The sequence below is a fragment of the Astatotilapia calliptera genome, chromosome 11 (genome assembly GCF_964374335.1).
Source record: "Astatotilapia calliptera chromosome 11, fAstCal68.1, whole genome shotgun sequence".
Classification (NCBI taxonomy): Eukaryota; Metazoa; Chordata; class Actinopteri; order Cichliformes; family Cichlidae; genus Astatotilapia; species Astatotilapia calliptera.
In genome coordinates this window covers 12,318,500-12,342,341 of record NC_137432.1, presented here as the reverse complement: position 1 = coordinate 12,342,341, position 23,842 = coordinate 12,318,500, and the positions used below count along the sequence as shown (strand labels likewise).

General features: G+C 38.9%; 2 protein-coding genes across 6 annotated transcripts in view; one reads left to right on the top strand and one right to left on the bottom strand.

Annotated features, from left to right (window-relative positions):
- dnah5 (dynein, axonemal, heavy chain 5) overlaps positions 1–1,888 on the top strand; it is a 107,812-nt gene extending 105,924 nt beyond the window's left edge. The window contains exon 88 of the mRNA XM_080307805.1: positions 744–1,888. Coding sequence (XP_080163931.1) covers positions 744–895 — 152 coding nt within the window. The 3' untranslated portion in view covers positions 896–1,888. The remainder of the gene's footprint in view (positions 1–743) is intronic.
- The window catches only part of adcy2a (adenylate cyclase 2a), a 62,206-nt gene continuing 39,988 nt past the window's right edge, over positions 1,625–23,842 (bottom strand). For 4 of the 5 annotated variants that reach the window (XM_026184642.2, XM_080307804.1, XM_026184640.2 and 1 more), the window contains 22 exons: positions 23,436–23,585; positions 20,391–20,539; positions 20,106–20,217; positions 19,331–19,458; positions 18,812–18,970; positions 18,502–18,634; positions 18,230–18,406; positions 18,096–18,139; positions 17,820–17,900; positions 17,493–17,562; positions 17,263–17,360; positions 17,017–17,101; positions 14,386–14,523; positions 13,225–13,344; positions 12,933–13,117; positions 11,161–11,245; positions 7,915–8,073; positions 6,891–7,037; positions 6,610–6,720; positions 6,397–6,511; positions 5,193–5,317; positions 1,625–4,092 (listed from right to left, as the gene is read on the bottom strand). In XM_026184642.2, the coding sequence (XP_026040427.1) occupies positions 3,940–4,092; positions 5,193–5,317; positions 6,397–6,511; positions 6,610–6,720; positions 6,891–7,037; positions 7,915–8,073; positions 11,161–11,245; positions 12,933–13,117; positions 13,225–13,344; positions 14,386–14,523; positions 17,017–17,101; positions 17,263–17,360; positions 17,493–17,562; positions 17,820–17,900; positions 18,096–18,139; positions 18,230–18,406; positions 18,502–18,634; positions 18,812–18,970; positions 19,331–19,458; positions 20,106–20,217; positions 20,391–20,539; positions 23,436–23,585 (2,724 nt within the window). In that variant the 3' untranslated portion in view covers positions 1,625–3,939. Of the gene's footprint in view, positions 4,093–5,192; positions 5,318–6,396; positions 6,512–6,609; positions 6,721–6,890; positions 7,038–7,914; positions 8,074–11,160; positions 11,246–12,932; positions 13,118–13,224; positions 13,345–14,385; positions 14,524–17,016; positions 17,102–17,262; positions 17,361–17,492; positions 17,563–17,819; positions 17,901–18,095; positions 18,140–18,229; positions 18,407–18,501; positions 18,635–18,811; positions 18,971–19,330; positions 19,459–20,105; positions 20,218–20,390; positions 20,540–23,435; positions 23,586–23,842 lie in introns of those variants that run through there. The other variant, XR_013912047.1, reaches the window with a different exon arrangement.

The following is a 23,842-nucleotide window of genomic DNA, read 5'->3' as shown; positions in this document are numbered from 1 at the left end:
AGACACAGACCCCCATGGATGCCTGCGAGCAAGGCTTCCTGGGAAATGAACTAATGATCCAATGATACGCATAATGCAGTTTGTTTACACCACGTCCCCTCCCAGCATTTCCCATACGAAGGCAGCCTGCTACGTTTGAGTGTGTCAGTGCAAAGGAGACTGCTAAAGGGATGCTTCAGTAGACAAGTGCTTGGTGTGTGTGCCGTGCACGTGTGTAGGCATGAGGTACAAGAGGTTGGAAAGCTGCTCTACTTAATTTTCACTCATGCAAAGGGATTAGTTCCATCCTTGTCCACATACAGTGGCATTTGTAAAGACACAACAAGCCTGTTTGTTTGCTCTGAGAAAATTATTTTTAGTTTTTTCCCTGCTGATGCATGAGCAAGGAGCACTGCTGTTGCTATTCTACTGGCAGACTAACAGCAAAACAAGCAGCAGACTGGCTAAAGAACTATAAAATGGTGCTGAGGGAGTACTGGGTAATAAGCGTGCTCTCCTAATTCGAGCTGATTCCTAACTACATAAAAACAGATGTTTCTTTTGAGCACAGCTGGGTGTCCCAGTGGCATCTCTGCACTGATGTAAATATTTCATTGAATTGAAATGATTCTAGTTAGAAACACAATTAAGGCACAGTTTGGCAGCTGCTGCTCTCTCTCATTAGTTTTCATGAAAAATGCCATTTTTGATTTTTCTCTTTCCACTTTCTGCAGCAAATGCCTTGTTTCTTTTCTGTGTTGCAGGTGTAAAAGACTCCCGCCTCTATTCCTGCCCAATCTACAAGAAGCCCACCAGGACAGATGTAAACTACATCGCAGCTGTAGACCTGAAAACCTCCCTTCCTCCAGAATACTGGATCCTGCGTGGAGTGGCGCTCCTTTGTGACGTCAAATGACTGTTTCATATTGAACACTGACACATACAGCCATTATTCATTTTCCCTCAGTTATAGGGATGGTTAAGTGTGCAGGATTAAAAAGCTCTCATCAAGGTTAAATCTATTTTTAGCATCATTTCTGTATTAGGGAAATATGCAGCTCCATAGTAAAGGAACAAACAAAGTGACTAACAAATTTTTACAGTCAGTGTCAGGAATTGTGGATAGATACTGGGTGTTTCTGTGCAGTCAGGCCAAGGTCAGACCCAGAATTAGCACGTTCAAAAACATCATGTCAGTGTTTTTTGTTTTTGCTTGAGGTCAACAGAAGCATAGACGTCTGTAGTGTGGCTGCTAAAGGTCCTGTGTAAATGTTCGAATACTCTGGTATGAAGCCCCCTGTCTCTTTGGGTTTCCTCTTTTCATTCAGACTAGTTGGACCAAAATGATCTGTTTTTGAAATAATTTACACCCTAAAGTCCAGACATATCGTAGCCATCTGCATGCTCACCCAGTGTCAAGTCTGTACAGTATTCTAAAGGTAAACCAAAGACCTTTATTCTAGTTATGATGTATGTATTATAGTGACATCGTCAGCTCATTTGATTACTCACACAGTCCAGTTTCATTTGACGAATAATATCAGTTCAGCACGTACTGTACGGCTTTTCATTACAAATCCTGACATGTTAATGAACTGAGCTTGTCATATTCGAAGAATCCTGAGGGTAAATAAAGGCACTGTAGCACTGAAATACATAGAAATTTTAATTAAGTTTTTACAAAAAACAACTTGCATCATCAAAACATCAAAACACTTTTTTGGTAGTATTTTCTTTTCTTACAAAACCACCATATCATATGTGATCTAAAGCTACCCTGTACACAGGTCAGGCATGGATTTCCCAAGAAAGTCTTAAATGTTTGTAGTTTTTTAATTGAACCTGTTTTGTAAATCTTTGTGGCTCACCGGGGCCAGGTGCATATAAAACTGTGTACCCACAAACAAAAGTCTGCAGTCTTTCTGTCAGGGTCGCAATATAAAGTGCATGCTAAGATAAAACATTTTATAGCACAGTTTGTAGAGTCACCAAATGTGTCATGTTATGTGTGTCTGGATGCCATTTTAACCTTTGTCCCGCCTTCCCACATTCAAATCAGCTTTTATTTACAAAAAAGAGAGATGAGCTCATGTGCAGATGCAAACTGGATCCAAAGATGAAATAACAGTTTAACACTTTAACATTGAAGGAATTTACTTTAGTGCAGGACCTTAGAGAAGCTTTAATGTATGCTGTTTATTTTAACTTAAAGGCTGGGTAAACTGTATTTAAATGACAATCCGTCACATGAATTCAGTTTAGGCTTACAGTGCCAAATCACAACAACAAGGTGCTTTCTACTGTAACATACAGACCTTACAGTTAATCTGGATGAATGATGGCAAAATTGTAACCTTCATAATGTGTGTTTGTCACGGTTTTTTGGTCATTTTAACTCACACTGAATCAGACTACATATTTAACTGCTGAAAATAACATTACGAAGTCACCGTTGAGGATTTTTTTCCTAATTAGATCATCCAAGAAAACTTGGAAGAAAAAGACGCATGATTTTACAGAAAGGTTTATCATTCATGTTTTCATTTTAATCTCTTATTTATTCTGCTTGTGGCTCTAAAAAAAAAAAACACCCCCAACTATGTACACCTGTTTTTAAGTGTGCAAAGGGTGTCCATTGTTACGGCACATCCTGTTATAAATTGCATGAAAGCAATGTGTTTGTACACATCTCAAGTCATTTATGCAACTGGCCCCAGATTTTCCATTTTCAGCAAGCACTGACAAATCTGATCAATGTCCTAATCACGTCAGTCAATGCAGCCAAGGAGAAACTGGAAAGACTGTTTTGGAAAACACCACCCTGCATGAATATCAGAATATATTCATAGATTCTACTTTTCATTTGTTTTTCCTATTATAGTCCTAGACTGTTTGTAAAATACATCTAAGACTTGGTGCTTCTAACAAGGTCGATGGACTTATGTACACATGGTACACCTTGTTTTCTGGCTGGTTTTTTTCTTCTTCTTAACAAGACACATTTTACCTTTGCAACAGTGGCTGTGACATTTTCACTTGTATTGGTTTGACCTTTGCTTTCATTTTAATATCAGATTTTTCATTTCTGGCCTTTTGTGTTACCCTAGGACTTTGCTTGAGTTCGGGAAGCAGGTAAAAGTTAGTGGTTAATTCATACCCTCTGTTATCTTTGGGGCGCCAAAGTCTTTATAAGACTCTGCTGAAAATTGTTGCCATGCAGTTATTCTTCTGCATTCATATGGTGCTGAAATAACACAAACAACGAGTTCCCAAACGGAGAACGCACATAAATCCCCTTCAAGTGAGAACAGCAGCTCAACAAATCCAGCCAAAACTGTGACGTAGTTGTTGGCGTCTGTACACAAAAAAAATGGTAGAACAATGAAAATGTTTGGTGCCAAGAGTTGGTAAATGGTGCAATTAAAGCAGATAAAAGTACAAAGACAAGAAACTGTCTTCCTAACTCTGGAAATGCTGCCATGTTAGGGGCATGCAGAGTCAAAAGTTATTTGGCATCCAAACTGTATCCTGTAGGGTGAGATAGGTTTTGATGCACCTTGCTGATAAGGGGTTTCTATGATAAAGCAACTACCACAAGCCTCCCAGAACTGAGGCAGAATATTAATTCAGCCCATTGGAGATTTTCACTCTCATTGAACTTGTACATTATTACATCAGACTGACTTGTGCAACTGTGTTTTTTCCAGCTCCCACATTCACATTACAGTATATTTTTAGGTGTTACTGCCTATCTCCTGTACATGCTACACTTACAGTTACATAAGTGACAAAATGTATACTACAGCTGTGGCATAGGTAATTTGTAACGCAACAGTAAATCCGATTTTTACCTCCTTGTAGATCAGGTCCCTTTATGCCCCACACTTTATAAAAGCAGCACTGAGAAATTCAAACCTCTTCAATCTGAAACAAAAGTCTTCGTGCCTGTGTAAATCAGGCTCAGGGCATTACGTTCCCCTGTGACAGGGACCGAGTCATCTCCGTGTGCACAAAGAAGGTCCTAAGCTCTCCTTTGCCCTTGACATTGATGATGCCTCTACAAGAGCACATGTACCCCAAGGTTAGAAGGATGTCACTCGTCTCCTCCGTCACCTGCAGGGAGAACCAGATGGGTGATGACCATTTTGCTCATCTTACATGACTGAATTAAATTCCTACAGGCAAAAATACTCAGCTGTCCACGGGAAAATTCTGCTGACCATTAACTCATCAGTAAACGGTTCTTCTTCGATGCAGTGCTTCATTAAAATCCACTGACAGCAGGATTGCGGTTGGATACCTCTTGTTTAAAGTCTAACATTTACGTTCATTTTTAGCCCTAACAGCAAAATGTGTGAGTCAAGCAGAGTTGCCAACACTGGTGCATATTTGGATTCGGTCGTTAATAGATGAATTAAACAAAAACATAAAAATTCAATGTGTAAGTTAAAGCGAGAGAGTACTCCCAAAGCACAAAGATGAAATACTGTGTGAACAACAAGCAAACAACATTGAAAGCCTGGGAATTTTACCATGAGTAAAAGTGACATTCTGGTAGGCAATATCAATGCTACTTTAAAAGAAATTGTCTTATTTCTGCCTTCTATCTGTCTTAAAATATCAACCGGAAATCATGGAATGCAATTGCGAGCCCTGTAGTTGTGCCGCACTGCACAGCAGATGGCTCTATCAAATGTGTACAGGCCGCGAAATGTAATACAGCCCTCTGAAGACTGAATGATTGCCACAGCCACATGCCATGCAGCAGCTGAAAAACCATTCTGTCTTATCAGTGCTCAGACATGACATAAGATAGGATTTGACGATGCCATGTGATGTCAAGATGAGATGTCCTTGCTGTAATAAATGGCACATAAGAAAGAAGAGTTTTATCTTTTTAAGCATCCGTATTGCCATTTAAATGTCTGCAGTATGAAGAAGGAGGTCTGCTGGTCCTTTGAAAGAAACTATCAGAATAAAATACCAGCTGATGTTTGACAGCTGTCTTAACATTTAGTATTGCAGTGAATAGGCAGGGTAAGTGGGGTTTTTTTTTATTTTATTTATGTCTTTAATTTAGTGTGTGAATGTGTGTGTGAATGGGTGGATGACTGAATGTAGTGTAAAGCGCTTTGGGGTCCTATGGACTAGAAAAGCGCTATACAAATGCAGGCCATTTACCATTAAACTCAAACGTTCCCCAAATCATTTACCTGTATTTTCCCCAGGACTCCGGTGCTGTCCATTCTGCTGGCTACATTCACAGTGTTTCCCCAGATATCATACTGGGGTTTCTGGGCCCCAATGACTCCAGCTATCACTGGACCATGGTTAATACCTGACAAAGGAAACATTTTAGTAAACCTTTCAGACAGTGTCCCTATTGCTGCCATTCATTTGGAATTACCTTATTATTTTATAGTTACAAATATAAACTGCTTTTTTAGATTTCCTACTTGTTGAAAATGTATCAAAATCAAATGTTGATGCCACTGATTAACTATTGAGTGCTGATCAAAGCCGACTTGAGCAGGAACCCTACTGCTTTGAGAACGAACAAAGCTTTTCACAAGATTTCATCAGAACATGAAACAGAGGGCGAGCTAAATGCAGCTCAACTCTTAATCCCCAGCAGTCTGGAGGCTGTTCGCAGCACTGAGATGACACTGGGCCTCTCTTTGACTGAGCTTCTGACTCAGTCTCCAGATTGTTGGAAATTGCAATCTGCTCAAGTGTGCAGGAGGCGCATACAGTCTCACAGCTACTGGTTCGGTCCAGTCCCAGTGGGTGAGGGTGTGTACGGCTCTCTCATGGAGCATTTTCAGCCCCATCTGGAAGCAGCAGGGATGTACAGTCACTCACGCACACTGCTGAGTTAATGGTGCATCCCATGCTGAGATCTTAAGACACAGGTTGAAGGTATCGAACTCTGACTCTTATTGCACAGAGGGAGCTGGAGTATGCCTTCCTGCTGTTCTACCTCTTATTTTAGTCTTACTGCATAAATAAGCGTTAGTCTTGTTTTTTTCAGACATCTGTGCACTCTACATCTTACAGGAAATCTACACAAACAAGGGATGCATAGAGGCTCCATGACAGTGCAATTTTGGATGTATTGCAGTCAAGCTGATTCCTGCTTTTCATACAAAACTCTAGAAGTGGGATTCCAGAAAATATCATAACGAGAAGGCGGCAACAAGGAATGAAACTCCCACTGCAGTGATAGTATCTTGTTACATCATGTCATTTACCTGAAACGAGCTGTGGAATTTAATTAATCAGTTTAAACCACTCATTTTCAATTCTCATGTGAGGTCAGTACACTTAAATATGTGAACGATTACAGTGTAGTCCTGTATATATAAAATATTATATACATTACTTTGTATTTAATTTCAGCTTCTCTGCATAACTCACCAACTCTGAGTTTGAAGTCATTGAACGAGTGTTTGTTGATAAGATCCAGTTTTCCCATCAAGGCAAATGCAAACTCTACCATGGTCCCTATGTGCATATACTGCCTGTCATGTTCCTGGGAAACATAAAAAAGCACAACTAGAAACACATTAGGTTCTTGCATAATGTGCATACGGCAGTCACACAAAAATGATGTCTTTGTAATGGGCCTACCTGTGATGTGTATTCAGGCCCTGGCGATGTGTTCAGCCCAGTAGCAGCCATATAAGTGCTGCCAATGGTCTTGATCTTTTCCACACCGCTGAACTTCGGTTTGGAAAGCAACTACACATGGAAATACAAACACAGCTCAACTGAATAAAACCCAAATTTATAGCAGCACAGACAATAAAACCTAATTGTATGAATCTGTAAAAAGCAATGCTCTTCACTGAGTCAAGCAGTGCAATGGTATCACGGTTTCTGTCTGTTTTTGTGGTGATCTGGGTATTTACCTCATCAAAGTCAGCAATGATTTCGTTGAGGAGCCTGAGGCACTCTAATCCTTCTTTGTTGACGTCAGACTCAGTGTAGAACTCTTTAAAGTCTGGGATAGAGGCAAACATGACACACACCAGGTCGTAGGACTGGTGGTACAGATCCTGCATGACAAAGAGAAGCAGAAGACAGAGTGGAGTCGTTAGCTTGTGCAGGTGCAAAACAATGCTGTAAAATTTGTTATGAAACTGATAAATTACAGATGAAGAGATTTTGAAAGACAAATATGGGATCTGCACCGCATATTGGGGGTTTTCTGTGTTTTATTCAGACCTAAAAAAAACTTCACAAGTAAAAATCAATCACTGGGCAGCACATGAAACATAATTGACAAATTAAAGGAGGCAAATCACCCAAACCACCATCCAAAAAAACAACAAACAGTTGCTTTAAATCTCATTAGAGCATCTTGTTCTTGGACCCTGTTCAAGAACAGAAATGAAGTCAACTGCTGACTCGTCACTCAGGATTTCTGCAGCAGATGCTGCTCTCCTGTTTAATCTTACATGACCTCCAGGATGCCACATTCTCTGAACTCCCTCAGATCTAAAACTTCAGGGGATGTAACAGGATTTACAGCGATGAATGAGTCATGCGAGGCATCATACTGTCACACTACAAAACAAGTGTCAGGTTCATTTAAAGTTTGCACTTTCAAAATAAAAATCTGAGCTTTAGCCCTTATTATTTTAATAAACAACCAATGAATATTTCAGTTTAAATTAATCACACATTTTAAAACAGTGTATTCAGTATTTTGCATTTGACAATTGTGTCTTGATATCCTGAATTAAACATCCTTCTTTTCTGATGCATCAGCGAATGAACGCAAAAGAACTTTGCACATAAACAAGCACTTTGAAGTCCTCTGTGTAATTCTACATTCATTAGTCCTGTAGCTATTGTGAAAATAAAATCTGGATAATGTTACATTTACATTAGTTATTATTATAAAAAACACCACAGATTATAAATTCCTACCTCATTCTTCCAGTTACGGGCCAGGAAGTGCTCTGCGACATGCGCGGGCAGGACATTCTCCAGCAAAACGCGGTTGAGGTTCTCCATGGTTTCAATCTCCTCACACTCCTTCTTGAACTTGTTCTTCCAGAGAAAGTCTAACCTACAGTAATATTCATTCTGTTACAAGAGGACACAGAGGTAAAGAGACTGAAGGTATAGCTGTACAGCTTTCTTCCAAGAAGTCACAGAGAAAAACAGAAACAGCCACAAATATGGACACCAACAAGCCTTAGGACATGAAATGTACAAAAATGCAAGAATTTAGGCACATTTACAAAAACCTCATACAGTATGACTTTTGGTCAAGGCAGACAAGACTGACCCAGTGATTTTTGCAGCTTTGCTTAAATGATGTAGTTACTTCACCAGTGTAATAACAAGGCCTTCTTCAGAGCCCAAGATCAGGAAGGACAAGTGGAATAAAATGTTCCAGGATCAGGTAGAATTAAAGGCTCTGATGGGATTGATTATTTTTTTTCCTTTTCTTCAGCACTCACACCTCAGGTAGTCTGTGATGGCAACTCTAGTCAATCCTGTTTAATTGTCATATGCAGTGAACTGATCTGGTAAATAAAAATGACCAACCAAGGAAAAACGTGCTCGCAGGACGGGACAATTATGATCAAGCACTGCAGATGACCGGATTGGACAGCACAGATATTACCACATGTTACAGCCAGCAACAAAAATAGAGGCAGTAATTTAAAAACTGTGTGTACACAAATCAGAAGCGCATGTAACACTTTAGATATTAATAAATAGAATTTATTATTTATGGTGCAGATATAATTACACCTTATGGTAGAGACAACTACTTCAGTAATTTGTATTCTTCAAATACATTTAACTCTCTCTGAAAAGCGCATTTAGCTAAAGGGACGACCATGTGGAAACTGATGCAGTACTACAGAATCCCACAGAAGCTCATCAACATCATCCAACAGCTTTATGAAGACTCGTCCTGCCGGATCATCCACAATGGAAAAATGACCAACCCCTGCGCAGTGAAAACTGGACTGAGGCAAGGCTGCATGCTGTCACCAACAATCTTCCTGATCGTCATGGGCTGGATCATGAGAAGAACCACAGAGAGCAGCAACACCGGCATCCAGTGGACCCTCACCAAACAGCTGGAGGACCTGGATTTTGCAGACGATATCAGCCTTCTGTCCCATAAGCAGCAACATGCACAGTCCAAGCTTACACGGCTCGCTGAGGAGGCAGAAAAGACCGGCCTGAAGATCAATGTCAGAAAAACGGAGGTGATGCGGTTGAACAACCGACAAGAACATCCACTGCAGCTACAGGGACAAGACTTGGTGGAAACCAACCGCTTTGTCTACCTAGAAAGCATAGTCAACAGTGATGGCGGCACAGATGAAGACGTTAGGAGCCGGATCAACAAAGCAAGGCTTGCATTCAACACCCTGCGACCCATCTGGAACTCCAAAGCCTTATCTCAACGCAGCAAGATCTGCATCTTCAACAGAAACGTGAAAGCAGTCCTCCTGTATGGGTCCGAGACGTGGCGAGTGACCAACACCACTACCAGCAAGATACAGATTTTCATCAACAAGTGCTTGCGACACATCGTCAACATCAGATGGCCTGAGAAGATCTCAAACACAGACCTGTGGAAGGGAACCAGCCAGAACCCAGTTGATCAAGACATCAAGAAGAGAAAATGGGGCTGGATAGGCCACATACTTCGAAAACCACTAGACAACGTCACAAGGCAAGCACTGGACTGGAACCTTCAAGGGAAAAGGAGAGTGGGGAGACCCAAACAGACATGGAGAAGATCTGTCGAGAGCGAAGTGAAGGGCGCCGGAAAGACGTGGACCCAGCTGAAGAGAACGGTCCAGAACAGAGTCCGTTGGCGTGGTGTTGTTGCGGCCACCAACAGGAGTCTACAGGAAAATTGATTAAGTGTCAGTATCCAGTTCTGTCGTAGCTTTTCAGGACATCCACAGCATCCACAGTGAAAACCATTTCCAGCAGCCTTGCTGACAGTACACAGTAGAGCCCAGGTGATCAGCTCCATCCCATTTAAAAATGAAACAGCAATATTCCTTTGACCATGCCTACTCTCCCTGAGTGACAAAATCCTGAATGTGACACTATTCTAACCTATGCAAAGTAATATACTTTATTTATGATATACTGTGTACATGTATAACAAAAAAAAATGAATCTGCATTTCTTACGCAAAATACTGGTGAAAAAACACTCTTTAGACGCTTTTAGCATCAAGGTCTCGGTGGTCAATAGGAAGTAATGATGTAGCTGTTTATTTGTTCATCTTAAACATAACCTGCTCCATTGCACTTTAAGTGTATAGGTTACCTCCCTAAGCAAAAAATCCTTCGTCATATAGTACAGGCCTCGGGCTGTACAAATACGATGCTCCAATTCTAGTACGAACAATTCAGCAGAACCCCCAAACAAGTCAGAAGAACATGTTACTCTCCAGCCTCTGGTTTCTCTCTCACTACTAAATCTCAAATTACATCTGAGTAACAGCAGACTTGCTGATGTAAATCGCTGCCCCTGAGTGACTGAGGGAGGTTACACAAATTGGTCTAAAGATGCCTCTCTTTCAGTGTGTCACAGCAGCCAAAAAGCTTAACCATTTCTACCAAGTTCACTGATTGATTTTCACTTAGAAGATAAATGAGAGCCACTGTTTTTTCCTCACAAAGCTCTGAGATAATAAAGAGATACAGAGAGAGAGGCAGAACCAGCAGCATCAGAGCTACAAATTTGTCTGCATTTATAATCATCCAAAGCATCGCCGTTGTGACATATAAGAAATGAGTCACGTAAAACATTAGTGGCATTAAAATGTGTTAATCTATGAGAGACCATTAAGGGTCAAAGAATCTAAAGGAAGGTAGGTAAAAGATAAGGCTAAAGCTTAGCAATGCTCTCAACATGCTTCAAAAGACTAAGCTAGCAGCTGGTAAGAACACATCACATGGGAAAATTTCTAAATCAGAGGATTTTTTTTGGTTTTTTACATTTTGCAAATACAGTAAAAATAACTTTCCATCAACATCCAAAACCCGCAGCTAAAAAGAATGGAAAAAGTCCAATGATGGCGTAATAATGGCACACAGACGAAAACTACTTTTCTTTTAGCGATAAACTGTGCAGCAGGAGACCGATGACAACGCCATTCAGACTATTACAGCTTAGACTTACCTGCCTGGCAAGCACAAGCAGAGTGATGAAGAAGATAAAGAGGGATATAGAGCCCATAGTCTTCAGGTCTTTGAGAACTCCTGGTCTGGGCAGGAAAAAAATAGACAAATGTTTTTGTAAGATAAGAAAAAGATAAAGACAGAAATAAAATACGACTGAACAACAACAAAAAAAAGATAGAACAGCAAAAGAGGGCTAGAAAACTAAAAGTTATAGATGAGAAAGGGGATTTTTGACTGCAGTCAGTAGAGATGTCTAGCAGAGCGTTTTATTCCAACCTGTCACTTAATTAAGACTGTCGCTTCTGCTTTGCTGTGACAAGAGCTTGTTTACTGGATGCGTTTCGGAGGGGGGTTAGCCCTCCTGCAAGGGTGTATCGACTAGAGACATTTCTCAAGAAGGAAAAAAAAAAGCAAGTGTTCATGATCCTCAGAGATACAGCTCTGCACAAACTCTTGAATATAAAACTTCAGTCTTCCACTATCATAAAAAGCAAGGTTTTATCAACATAGACTCCCACACAGTCCAAGCCCAAAGCATATTGGATGAAAGCTGATGCTAAAAACATTTAAACTGTCAAAAGACCTGCATTCTAATATAAGGAAGCACATTTTACATTTTTACTCTTAATCTTATCTCCAGTAAAAACTGGAGATGAAAAGTAGACGCACTGCAGCTGTGATTCTTCTTCTTCTTTTAATTAAAGAAATAACAGCTGTTAAGATTTTTCCAACTAGAAAAATTATCAAAACTTTTCAGATTTATCAGTTTTACAGTCCGGGACAGTAACGCCCATAACAAGACAGAAAAGTGCCGTCCTTGGTGGGAAATCAGACAATTTAGACATCTGCTGACATTTATTTGCTCACAAAGAAGAAGCTAATGATGCTTTAGACGTCAAAAAAAATTTGTTAGAAATTACATTCAAAAACCTGTCTTCCAGCTCAGACGAAATCCATATTTTCTAGTGAAATTACAATTGATGTCATAATCTGTAAGGGTTAATTCAGTTATGCTCATCTATGGGGGAAGATTTGTCTCTTCATGTCCCAACATCTCTATAGTCTCTCTTAGCAGCTCAGCTCAGCTGTGACTTGGGGGACAGAGCAAAAACTTCCTTTGCATGAGTTAAATAATAACAGCCATTTAATACTATGATGGCAAGTCTGAGTTCATCAAATACTGGGTGACATCCTGAAAGATGGGAGCGCCTCTGATGCCTTGTGATGTCTCAAATTAACATGAGTAGACATAGAAACAAGCAGAAACATTTTGGTGCCATTTATTTTACAAGAAGTAACAGTAACTCATAAAACATATTTCTCATACTACATCATGTTTAATTGATTCTTATATACTATCTATATATAGACACTCGTTCTTATAAAGTTTGGCACTTCCTATCATAGCATGATTAGCTTTTTCCTTTTCTTTCTGCATGGGTGGGTGCATCATGGCACATAGGGAAACTATTCAATGAAGCTTGGTCTCTGACTTTTTAAATATAGATTTTAACTCTAAAGCAGTTGTCTACTTCCCTAGTGAATAAGTGGTGCATTAACATTTTACTGCTATAAAATCTTAAGCTAACCCATTCACCTCCTCTTTTATCGTAGCATGCCTTATAGCTGCAAAAAAATATAATTTACCATTTCTCAGTTTGCTCAGAACTTCCTCCTCGGGCTACCATCACAGTCTCCTAACCCTCTTTGACTGTTTTCATCCATCTCATGCTCCCCCCGAAGTGTTCCTGTTTTTCACTTTAAGCCTACCTGTCAAGGCTTTCGGTCTCGTACAGAAATCTGCTGTATTCGTCCAGCAGGGAGGCATGTGTTTGTAGGATAATGACATTGTAGACCACAACTGCTGTCAACATGATAATCATCTTCAGCTCGTAGTTTATCCTCAGGAACACTGAGCAGGAGATCAGGCCCAGGATGCAACTGTAAATTAAATACTATACAGAAGGAGGAGGAGGAGTAACTGAAAATTTGTAGAAAAACAAAAACCTAAAGTAACAAATTTCTGAATAAAGTACGATGATGATGACGATGTTTGTCTTACAGGAAGGTAGAAATTGTTTTTCCCAGAGAGGGTGATTAGTTCCTCTTTATTGTAAAACAGTGTTTCATTGGATGAATTGTAATTAGGAACTGGAGGCAGCACGCTGTCTTCCAAAAAGAACTAGAAGAAAAACACAAAGTCAACAGAAATTCAGGACCACAGAAAACAATCCAGGGAATTGTCATGCAAATTATAAATACGCTTTCTCTGCCTGCCTCTTTGCACATCAGCATGGGACAAGATGAAGTAGTCTGCATTAGACTTGCAGGAGGAAAATAGAATCTTGTTAGATAAGAGGCCAATAGTGACAAGCATTCAACAACGTCGTTTAAAGTGAACCTGCAGGATAAAATGAGGATTGGCTGCCCCGCTGAGCAAAGCCAGGTTAATTTGGTTCATACGCCCTGAGCGACTGACCCAAGTCAGACGCAAAATACGATTATAATCTCTGGAATCGATTTGTGTGAAGGTCTAAACCAGGGTCCTGACATTGTGCTTTATCACGCAGCTTCCTTTCAAGCCTCAGGCTTCCATCCCACCTTTGTCTGAGGCTTTATGTTTTGATGGGCTTCCTTGTCTACAAAAATAAACCTCAATCAGATAAATCGGAAAATAAATATAGAAAATCAAAGCAACGATGTAAATGTTAAATACAGCATTCAGTCATCACTGCACGCAAATTGTCTTGGCACTTTTATGAAATGCTGGGTAAACAATCTTCTGGTCTTAGGAGCCAATTGATAGACTCACTGCAAAGAAACAATGCAAGATATTTGCTCTGTAGTTAAATATTTTTCAGGCTTAATTTACAAGCAAGAAAAAAAAGAAAAAAGGAAGAGGGGAGGGGAAGGGCATATTAATGAATGCTACATAATATTTTCCACAGGCTCTAAACATGATGACTGACTTGCTTCTTGCTGCAGTAAATGAAGATATCATTTTTATATTATTCATTTGTATTCTGCAAGGTTGTTAAGAATATAATTTTAAAGAAGCCCATTTATTTTTGTGAGATAACATGCCGCATTTTACTTTCTAATTATGCTGCAGTTACAAATAGGAGATGTGTTATCAGAAGGACTGCTATATATATTCCTCGTAAAGCCTGAAAGGTGTGGTCCCACTCCCTCAGTGTAGTACCTGCACATAGAAAAAGCTTACCATGTTGAAGACTGCCATTATAAGTATTAGAGCTGTGGTTGTCATGGTGAGAGTGATGCGGGGCCATGGTTTGTTGGCAATAATAACTGATGACCTCAGCAACCACATCCAAGAAGTGGAGGTGCTTTTACTGCAGTGCTGCAGGAACACGTAGACACACAACACACAAATGCAATAAGGTATGAAAGAGCTGGGATATAATGTCACAAATATGTCACATGCAAAGGAAGCCACAACGATGGACAAGCTAGTTACAATAATCTCAACAACCAAGTGCTAAAGAGCAAATTCATTGCTTTTGTTGACTAAAGATAACTAGTGTGACACAAACTAAACTAAACATAAGTTCAGACGCAGAAGCAACACTTTCTGATTAACCTGTATTTCCTCAGCAGGGCAAAGGAAAAATTCCGAGAGCCATATAATGATGGAGAGGGTTCCACTTAAGTTCATAGCAATTAATTCCAACATTTTAATTTCAACACAAATGAAATAACAGAGCTGCAAAATTACAACTTTAAGTGACTTTATCATGAACAACACTGTTTAGAAATGATCAACAATAATCATTTTTATTAGAAACTACTTGTAATAGTACCTGTGTTTCTTTTGTTATTATTATAATTAAATAATGACAAAATGGGATATTAACTAGATTCAAACCCTGGTTCAAAAAGGAAATTAATATTATTTAGAGTCACTTTAGAGCAACAGAGACTGTGCAATCATGCACCTCATGTCTAACCCCGGCAGCACAACATAGCCACTTTATACTTAATGTTTACTGTTTATTATCAAAGATTTATTGAAATCTTCCTGTGCCAGGTCAGTTACAGACAGTTTGTTCCATTGTGAAGCAATGAGAGCGAGAACCCAAATCGTTTACTTGATTATCTCAGAGCAAATATCGGAGCATCACTAGGGCTGAGTGGATGTCACATTTAAATAGCTCAGAGATGTAAATTGCAATATACTAAGGATGGCAGACTATTTTATACCACAGGGAAAATTGGAAATGTAGAGTTAGTGAGGCAATCATTTTGGTCTGAAATCAAGATATTTGTGGACCATTTTGTTAGAACAGCTATTTGGATGCCTAGAACCTAAATGTAAATGATGAATGAAGTGAAATGAAAGCATTTCAAGTTGATCAATGTAAGAGACGTGAGTGCTTACATAAGATTCAATTAGTCACTTTTAAATAACTTTGCTACTTAAGATAAAAGACTCTGCGGCAAAGATTTCTTAAAGCAAAGAGGTCTCCCTTTTTTGTATTTCTGTTTTTATATATATATATATTTAATTTTCTAAATAAACAGAAGCTATTTTCAGCGACTAAAAAAGGCTAAGTCTAAATAGGTAAAAAAAACTAAAACTGACTGGTCAAAGATGTTCAGTGCTTCCAATCCAGGAAAGAAATTATAAATAAGTATTATTTAAATGTGGAATTGTATCATATTTAGTTTATCTAACTCACATGAGGTATTTGACATGTGGTCTGACAAAAGGAATCATAAAATTTACCGTAGGCTGATTCTGTGTTATTACACAGTAGCCCTGCAAGCATCTTCCTGAGATACTGCAAATTTCCCAATACGCAGACATTTTCATGACACAACATGAAACAGAGCACGAACCAGCAATGCCAAACAATTCCGATATAAAGGCAACAGGTTGTTTATAAAGTGTTTTTCTAGTTTTGTCTTTAAAGAGTTCAGCGACATCCACGGGGAGCCGAGGTCAGAACCAGCAGCTGATGCACACTTACTAAGAATTAAAGCCATCAAAGAATGAGTGAGGTTGCATGGACCCGTGGCCTATAAAATTTTATAGTACCTTCAGTTTTTTATGTCATTTCATTACATGTCATATTAAAATGCCTGTGAAAACACAAGTATTAATGTAAATGAAACAGACCAGCGTAAAACTGACTTTAATAAATATCCGCAGCCTCACACAGAAGACAAAATAAGGATCTCCTGATGAATACAGTAATGCTTTGTTTTGGGGGCGGGGGGGTCTACACATTATACAGGTCAGCTGTACAGTTTTTATACAGTGGAAAAGTTTGTGATAATCTAGCCCTTCACTCCACCGAAACGGTAGATTTATCCTGAGAACAGCTGCCTTATATTTTCATGTTGTTTTCAAGACAGGAACAAATGTATTAAACATGCACTTACATTGCTTTACTTTTGTTAGTGATTTCTAGAACTTTCACACTCCCACCGGTGTATTTTCTGTGATTGCAAAGTGCAAATTTTCTGTAATGATTTCCTGAAACAAATCATTCCACTAGAAACAGGATGATGACAATGTGTGGCGTAAAATTTGATGATTGCATCTGTGCATGTAAATGGCACCTGGGAAATAATACAGAATAACTGGTGTGCTCTGGACCATTGCCCCAAAGCTACACCAAAGTGGCACTTGTGTTGACTTAAGGGTCACTTAATGGGCTGTTAAGCTGACCAGAGAGGCGCTTGGATCACTCGTGTGCCTTTGGAATGACATTAGGATAAACATTAAGAACACAAGGGCTACATTAAACAGCAGGCCTATCCGCTGATGTGAAAAGACCAAGTACAAAGATGCCTGGAGGAATTGACTTTGCATAAAGACACTACTCACCAGGAGGTGTCCAATGAAACATATAAAGAGGATAAGGGAAAGGATGAGAAAAGCCATTCCAAAGGATATTCCCAAGACTGTTGTCCTGCAAAAAAAGTTGAATGTTTAAACTCTGAAACGAAGTTTAATCTGTTCCACCAAACAAAGTTGTCCCCAAAATGACCACACAAACCCGCCATACTGAAACCATCTCATTGATTTAAAATGTTTTCAGTTCTAATATAAAGAAATATAAAATGCACATACTTAGGCAAGACCAGAATCTGCACAATGAAAATGCAGAAAAAGATCAAACAGGCGCAGGTGACATAGTATTTAAAGGCCGGCAAGTTTGTTGCTCTGTACTGAAAAGATTAAGAAAAAAAATGGTTAGGCATTATAAAAAAGACGTTTAAATCCTACTCCAAGAAATTTCTCAACTTAGACATGACAAATTTATGTAACTTACAAGATTTACAGCTTCTAAAGCCTCTTACCTCTTTCTCTAAGGATTTGTTGTGAAAGAACAGCGATATTCTTTGAATGTCCTCAGACTTCAGCCACTGTCTGGAAGCATAAACGCAGTGTTATAGAGTGGATTTAAAAGAAAAGAACATTAAGTAAATGAAAACTAAATTAAGATTAAAGTACTAAGAATATAGGCATGAATAAATTAACATATTGTGTTTTAACACAGCCACGTTCATTGAGTTGTACTATTAGAAAACACGACCTTATCTGCAGTAGGATAATCTACAATATGCTAGTCTGTTCTTAGAGTATATTAACACGAGTAATACATGTTTATATGTATGTAATAATACTTTTGTGACGTTATCCCATCAAAAGTCCTGATCATCCTCTCGTTGAGCTCCTCCTCAAACCGTTTTTTCTGAGACTTGGTCCTTTAATGGATAACAAAATGTAAGAGACAAGATATCTGTTATTTTCACATAGCATTAGTGACTCACACTTTAAAGCTTAAAGCAAAAAAAAAAAAAGTTATCAAAACATTTTCTTGGCTGTCCTTATAATATAAAAAGAGATGAGGATAATCCTGTCAAACGAAATCGTGCGGAGCTATAATATGAGTAATTTGCCTTTCTGATCTTCTCTGGAAGTGATACTGCCCCATCTTCACGTCCTAAACACAGTGCAAGAGAAGAGAGACAAGTTAGCAGCTACAGATTAACTGACAAACAAGAAAAAACATGTCCAGAAAGAAATTACACACAGCAGTATTGATCTTCCCATTCTCATTAGTCATGCTGTCTCTGTGGTGCAGGTTGGCAAAGGGCTTCGCTGCTCCCCATGACTCCAGATAGCGGGTCATCCTGACAGAGGCTCTCATCTTGGCTCCATCTAGAGTGTTTCTGGGTCGGTAATGATGCTGTGGGCTCCGCCGCTCGACCTGGACAAACATGTTTCGTGTTTGAATTCTCATGCTGATGCGTTTTCTTCTGTGTCCAATATTCTCGTTTACTGGATCTGACATGTGTGTGATACCTTTGGGTTAATGACCAGATATGTGATGACTCCATGTTCCTTCAGGTAAGGATCTCTTTCTTGTCCATCCCCATCTTCCACCTTATAGGCACCATTTAGGTGTTCCAGTGTCACTGAAGTGATGTGGACTCGCCTTAAAGGGAACATTTGATAAAAGAATGGTTTCCTGTGTATATTAACAATATATCTGGACATTTAGCAAACAACAAGCCAGACAACACTGGTCCAGGCAAAATATGAATTAGCGACATAATTTCCTGTTTTGAAATTCAAATGCCTTACAGTATGTTTTTATATGCTTCTCACTTACCCTGGTACACCACCTGCCTCCATGTGATTGGCCAGTGTGACATCATGTGACCAGACATCATACTGCCATTTTTGAAGTCCAATGACACCACACAAGACATTCCCAGAATGCACACCAACACGCATGTTGATATCAACCCCTGTGGCGTCCCGTACTTTCCTGTCATACATCAAAAAGTTGTGTTTTGTTAATGTGGAGCAGGAAAAAAACAATGCATGCCATCTAGCCTGTCAGAAAACAAGCCTAACTCTGTGACATACAATATATGCTGCTTAAAAAAAACTAAAACTAAACAGTGAAAAGTACTTAAAAAAAGCGGAAAACAGCAACAACAATTAGTCCTTTGTTTTCATTGCAGGTCTGCTAATCAGTATGTTAATACTTATTTCTGTTTTCCAGTAACCACACTAACAATCTGAAGATCGTCACAACATGTTTTTGACATCAGTGATTCATTCACCAGGCTGAACTCTAGTAAATGAAATTGGAAAAACAATTTTACTCCATGGCAGCACTTACTTAATGGCCTCACACATGTCTAGACCCATTTTTACACAGTTTTTGGCGTGGTTCGGCAGTGACTCTGGCAGGCCGGACACACAGTAGTAACAGTCACCAAGGATTTTGATCCGCATACATTCATTTTCCTGCATATAGAAGGGTGAAATATAGTCTCTGCTACAAAAGGTCAGGTAAATATCAAAATGTTCATTTACAACCCTGCTTCCAAAAGCTAGAACACGGTGTGAATTATAAATAAAAACAATCTTTTTACTTTTTGAAATCAGTTTGTTTGATAAATATCAGTGACAGAAACTTATGTATACAGTGAAAGTGAAAACTACTGAGATCTATCTTCTATCTAGGACACTTTCAGCACAAACTGTATGGTGTCTAACCATCAAATAACTGAGTACAAGGTGTTTGCAGGAATTTTAAAAAACATTAGAGCAAACTAAATGTAACCATTTTGCATGACATTGCATTAAAAGCTGGTTATAATCAGTGTTACGCCTCATTGAATGCTGCAGGGCTAATTTTAGCATGCAATATTTTCATTCAAAGACATTTGTTTGACTGGCATGGATGATTCAAGGGTGCAGGGACATACATGAAATTTTAAGAATTTCTAACATGTGAATAAGAATTTGTGAATTCCACACTTCACAAATTTCCTAGCGAGTAAAATACTTTCCAGTAAAGCAGTTTGAGAGGTAAGCTCTGTTAATCTAAAGAAGATCAGCATGTGTTAGGATAGTAATTCATTACAAGAGCAGAGCAGGCAAAAGTTTACCTTAGCTATTTGGTCAAATTTGCCAAACAGTTCATTCAGCATGTGCACAAGTTCTCCAGGTGAGCAGTCACTGGCCAGTCGTGTGAATCCTACTATATCAGCATAAAGTATGCTAGATATATAAAAAACAGTAATGGATACACTTTAATTATTTTATGGATTTTACAGTTTAGAAAACATCTGATTTGAAAATATGCATTAGTATGTACCTACTCTGTATGTAAATTTGACCTAAATACAGAACCACTTGGCTACAATACATTTGATTTAAAAAAAGATACATGCCTGACATTAGTGTGCCTCTGGACATAGAGGTTGTGAAAATTGTTTGTGTTTTCAATCTGGCCAAAATTTGGACCCTTTAATCTCTGGATGATCTCGGCTTTCATTACACGGGCAATGTGAGCTGGCAGCAGAGACAGTAGGAGACGCTCCTAATGGCAGAAAACAAAGGAAAAAAAGAAGTAGCAGTAATGCAGGGACAGTCAGAAACATCAAGAAAAAAAAGCTGATCATTATGTAATTAACTTTTTTATTTATTTTTACCATGAAGCACTTAAATGTATGTGACAAAGTGACGAGGAAATTAAATAGTTAAATTCAGGTCATGTACAGTAGTTGGTTAAATCACAAAGCAAATATGACATATGCACAAACATAACCTATTTCTGTTAACTGTGGAGTCTATTGCCTCAGGGCCACATTGATTCATTGCCCCACACCTGTAACTAAGAATAAGCAGATAGCAGATGGTCACATGAAATATACATGCATTTTAGGTTTAGAAAATGAACAGCAAAGTCAGTTAAACTTCAGCAATATCACTCACTCCAGTTAGCAAACATATGCCACTGTGAATCACTTTCACCTGCAACAAAAAGACAACTCCCAGAAAGGGAATGCTTTAGCAGGTAGTGACTGCAAGATGCTGGTGCTCTCTCCTTCTCCTTCCTTGCTGATTTTTTGCTAGTTTTGCTTTTTTTGGTCGCATCCTTTTCACTACTGGGAGTATGACACAATATCTGCAGCCCTCTCAGGTTGTATAGGTAGGCCAGCTTCTACAACGTGGCGCATCCATACAATCGTTAAAAGACGGTAAGGTCTGTTATGTCTCCCAGCAAAGTTTCAAAAGTATGGCTGAGAAACCAGGAGACGGGTAATGATTGACCAGTATCTGCTCCTTTGTGAAAGGAGAAACAGGAGGAACACTGACAGAGCCCCCATGATGACCTTTAGTGAATCTTTCATGTATGTTTTTGCCCAAAGACTACATGAAGGTGGGATGAGGTCCTTCAGTGGAATCTGTGCTCACAGACCAGAGCATTCACAATGGTTGATGCTTCCTAGCTGGACACATTGATATTCCTTAAGTTTAACTCACTTTGTGTTAACTATACTTAATTTCTATGAGGTGTATAAACTAAATGAAATTTCATGTATAGGTTCAAAGTTAAACTAGAGTGCATGCATTAGGTTGCTGGCACAGAAAATGAATTGATTGCAAGTATTCATTACTTTCTTGCAAGCCCTTACAATTTAAATTCAGCATTTATTCACTTCTTTCTCCTTTATTTTCTCAGGTGTCTCAGACTACTGAGTGTAACCTACAGTACCTAGCAAGCAATTCACCTTTAGGGTGAAGAGAAGCTGGGTGGAAATGCTTAATTAATCCAATATCAGCCCAAACGTGACAACCAATGATCATCATCTTTTTTTCACGCTCAGAGGATTTTATGTGGAAGAGAGGGAAATTTTTCTTGTGAATACCGCCAGTGATTTTGGTGTATGATGAATTCCCATAGTCCACTTGGACCACTCATAGTGAAAATGTATGCACTCACTGTACTGCAAAGTACTTTGGATAAAAGCATGCAGTGCAGCAAACAGCATATATTATGAGTGCAATGAGCGCCCAGGAGGAATGTGTCTCTGCACAGTTACTACCATCTGTCACAGGCAGCAGCAGCACTCCAGGGCTACTGCGAAATGCTCCACCCTAGACATTTTCAGCTTTCCTCGTGGCACTTCTAACACCACAACCTGCATTTACCATATGAAAAACCAGCTCAACCCTAAGCCTGGGCTTTCACAACAGCAGCTGGATTCACATCATCTCACTAAATAACTCACCAAAAGCTGTAGTAAAAAGCTAGCCAGATCCCAGAGTCGCACATCAGAGTGCTTTAATCAACACTTTGCTAATACTATCTCACAGGATGCTGCACCACTTGAAAGTATTAATAACAAATTAGCATTATTATATTTCAACGCTTCCAACTTTGCAGGTAGATGCAGAGAAAGACAATGCAAGCCGGTACAATATCAATAATAGAAAACAACTAGCACGATCCAAAATGTGAGTGATGTGTGTTCACTTTAAAAGAAATCATAGAAAATATTACCATTAATCCTCAATGAGGATAATTGTCATAAAAAAAACAACTATAGCAATATAGGCTGAGATAATCACACACTGACATCATTAACAATTCCCACATTCTGCACAGTGTAGCCCTGACAAAGTTCTCTGTCGTTGTAACTCAGAAGATAGAGCAGTTCATCTAGTAGCTGGACGGTTGATGGTTCAATCCCTGGCTGTTCAGGTCTGCATGCCAAAGATACTCAAATACTAACAGAAAGCACTTAAGCATAATAAAACTGATTGTATGAACGGGTCAATGACGCGCTTTGAGTGCTCAGGTGGAATAGAAAAGTGCTATAAGAAGGAATCCATTTATCCAGAGCCGATTGATTTCAATAATTTGAGTGTTAATATGAAGAGTGACATTTTAAGCACAGGACACAAGTGCTACTTTCAGCTGTTCCCATATTCACATGGTAGCTCTGCATGTTTTATATGGCAGATTTTTTTTACACCACATATCTTTCCTGACACAAACTCATTGGGATTTGTGTCTCCTCTTGGGATCAAATTGGGGATCTTTCACTTGTTAGGCAAATGTGTAAAACACTCAAATACTCTATGGAACCGCTAAGTATAGCATGTACGTATGACATAAAAATACATAGGAAACAAAAGAACAATAGAGGAAAGATGAGTTAAGTAGCAGTGGGATGTTTGACTCGAGTGCATGACATAAATATTCAGACTACATTATAAGATAAGTCATTCTAACAAGGCTCCAACATTTCCCCATGCCATTGTACTACACTATATTACTAAATTAGCAAATGATAATTAGAGGTAATGATTAAAATCTGAAAGTCATTACTGTAACAATTATTGTAATGAACAGCAACATCATAAATATTTTATTGCCTGGTGTTCATTGTTTCAGTGTTTTAATTAAGTGTTATTAACCACGTTACCTGCTGTCTCTTCTCAAACTCCAGTTTAATTGGGGACTTGATGCAGTTGCAGGTGTCCTGGTAGGTCTGTTTGAGTGCCAGCTCCATCAGGTGCTTATGGTACGCTCCAGCCATGTTGCCACACATGAAAATGATAACATTGGCCAGAATCTGGGTAGGAACAGAGAACAATAACAATAAAAAGTGTTGTTAAGCTTTACTATATATATATAAAATAGTGGTTACAATACAATATAAAGAATTTAAACTCATATTTAGAATCAGTCCATTAAATAGTTCCTGTTATAGGAAGGCCTAGCAAAGAAAGTAAAAATCAACCTAAAGTAAATATTTTCCTCAATGGTTCCTGATCCTATGGTGAGATCTTGCAGTGACATCAATAGGCAGCACTACATTGTATTCAAGGG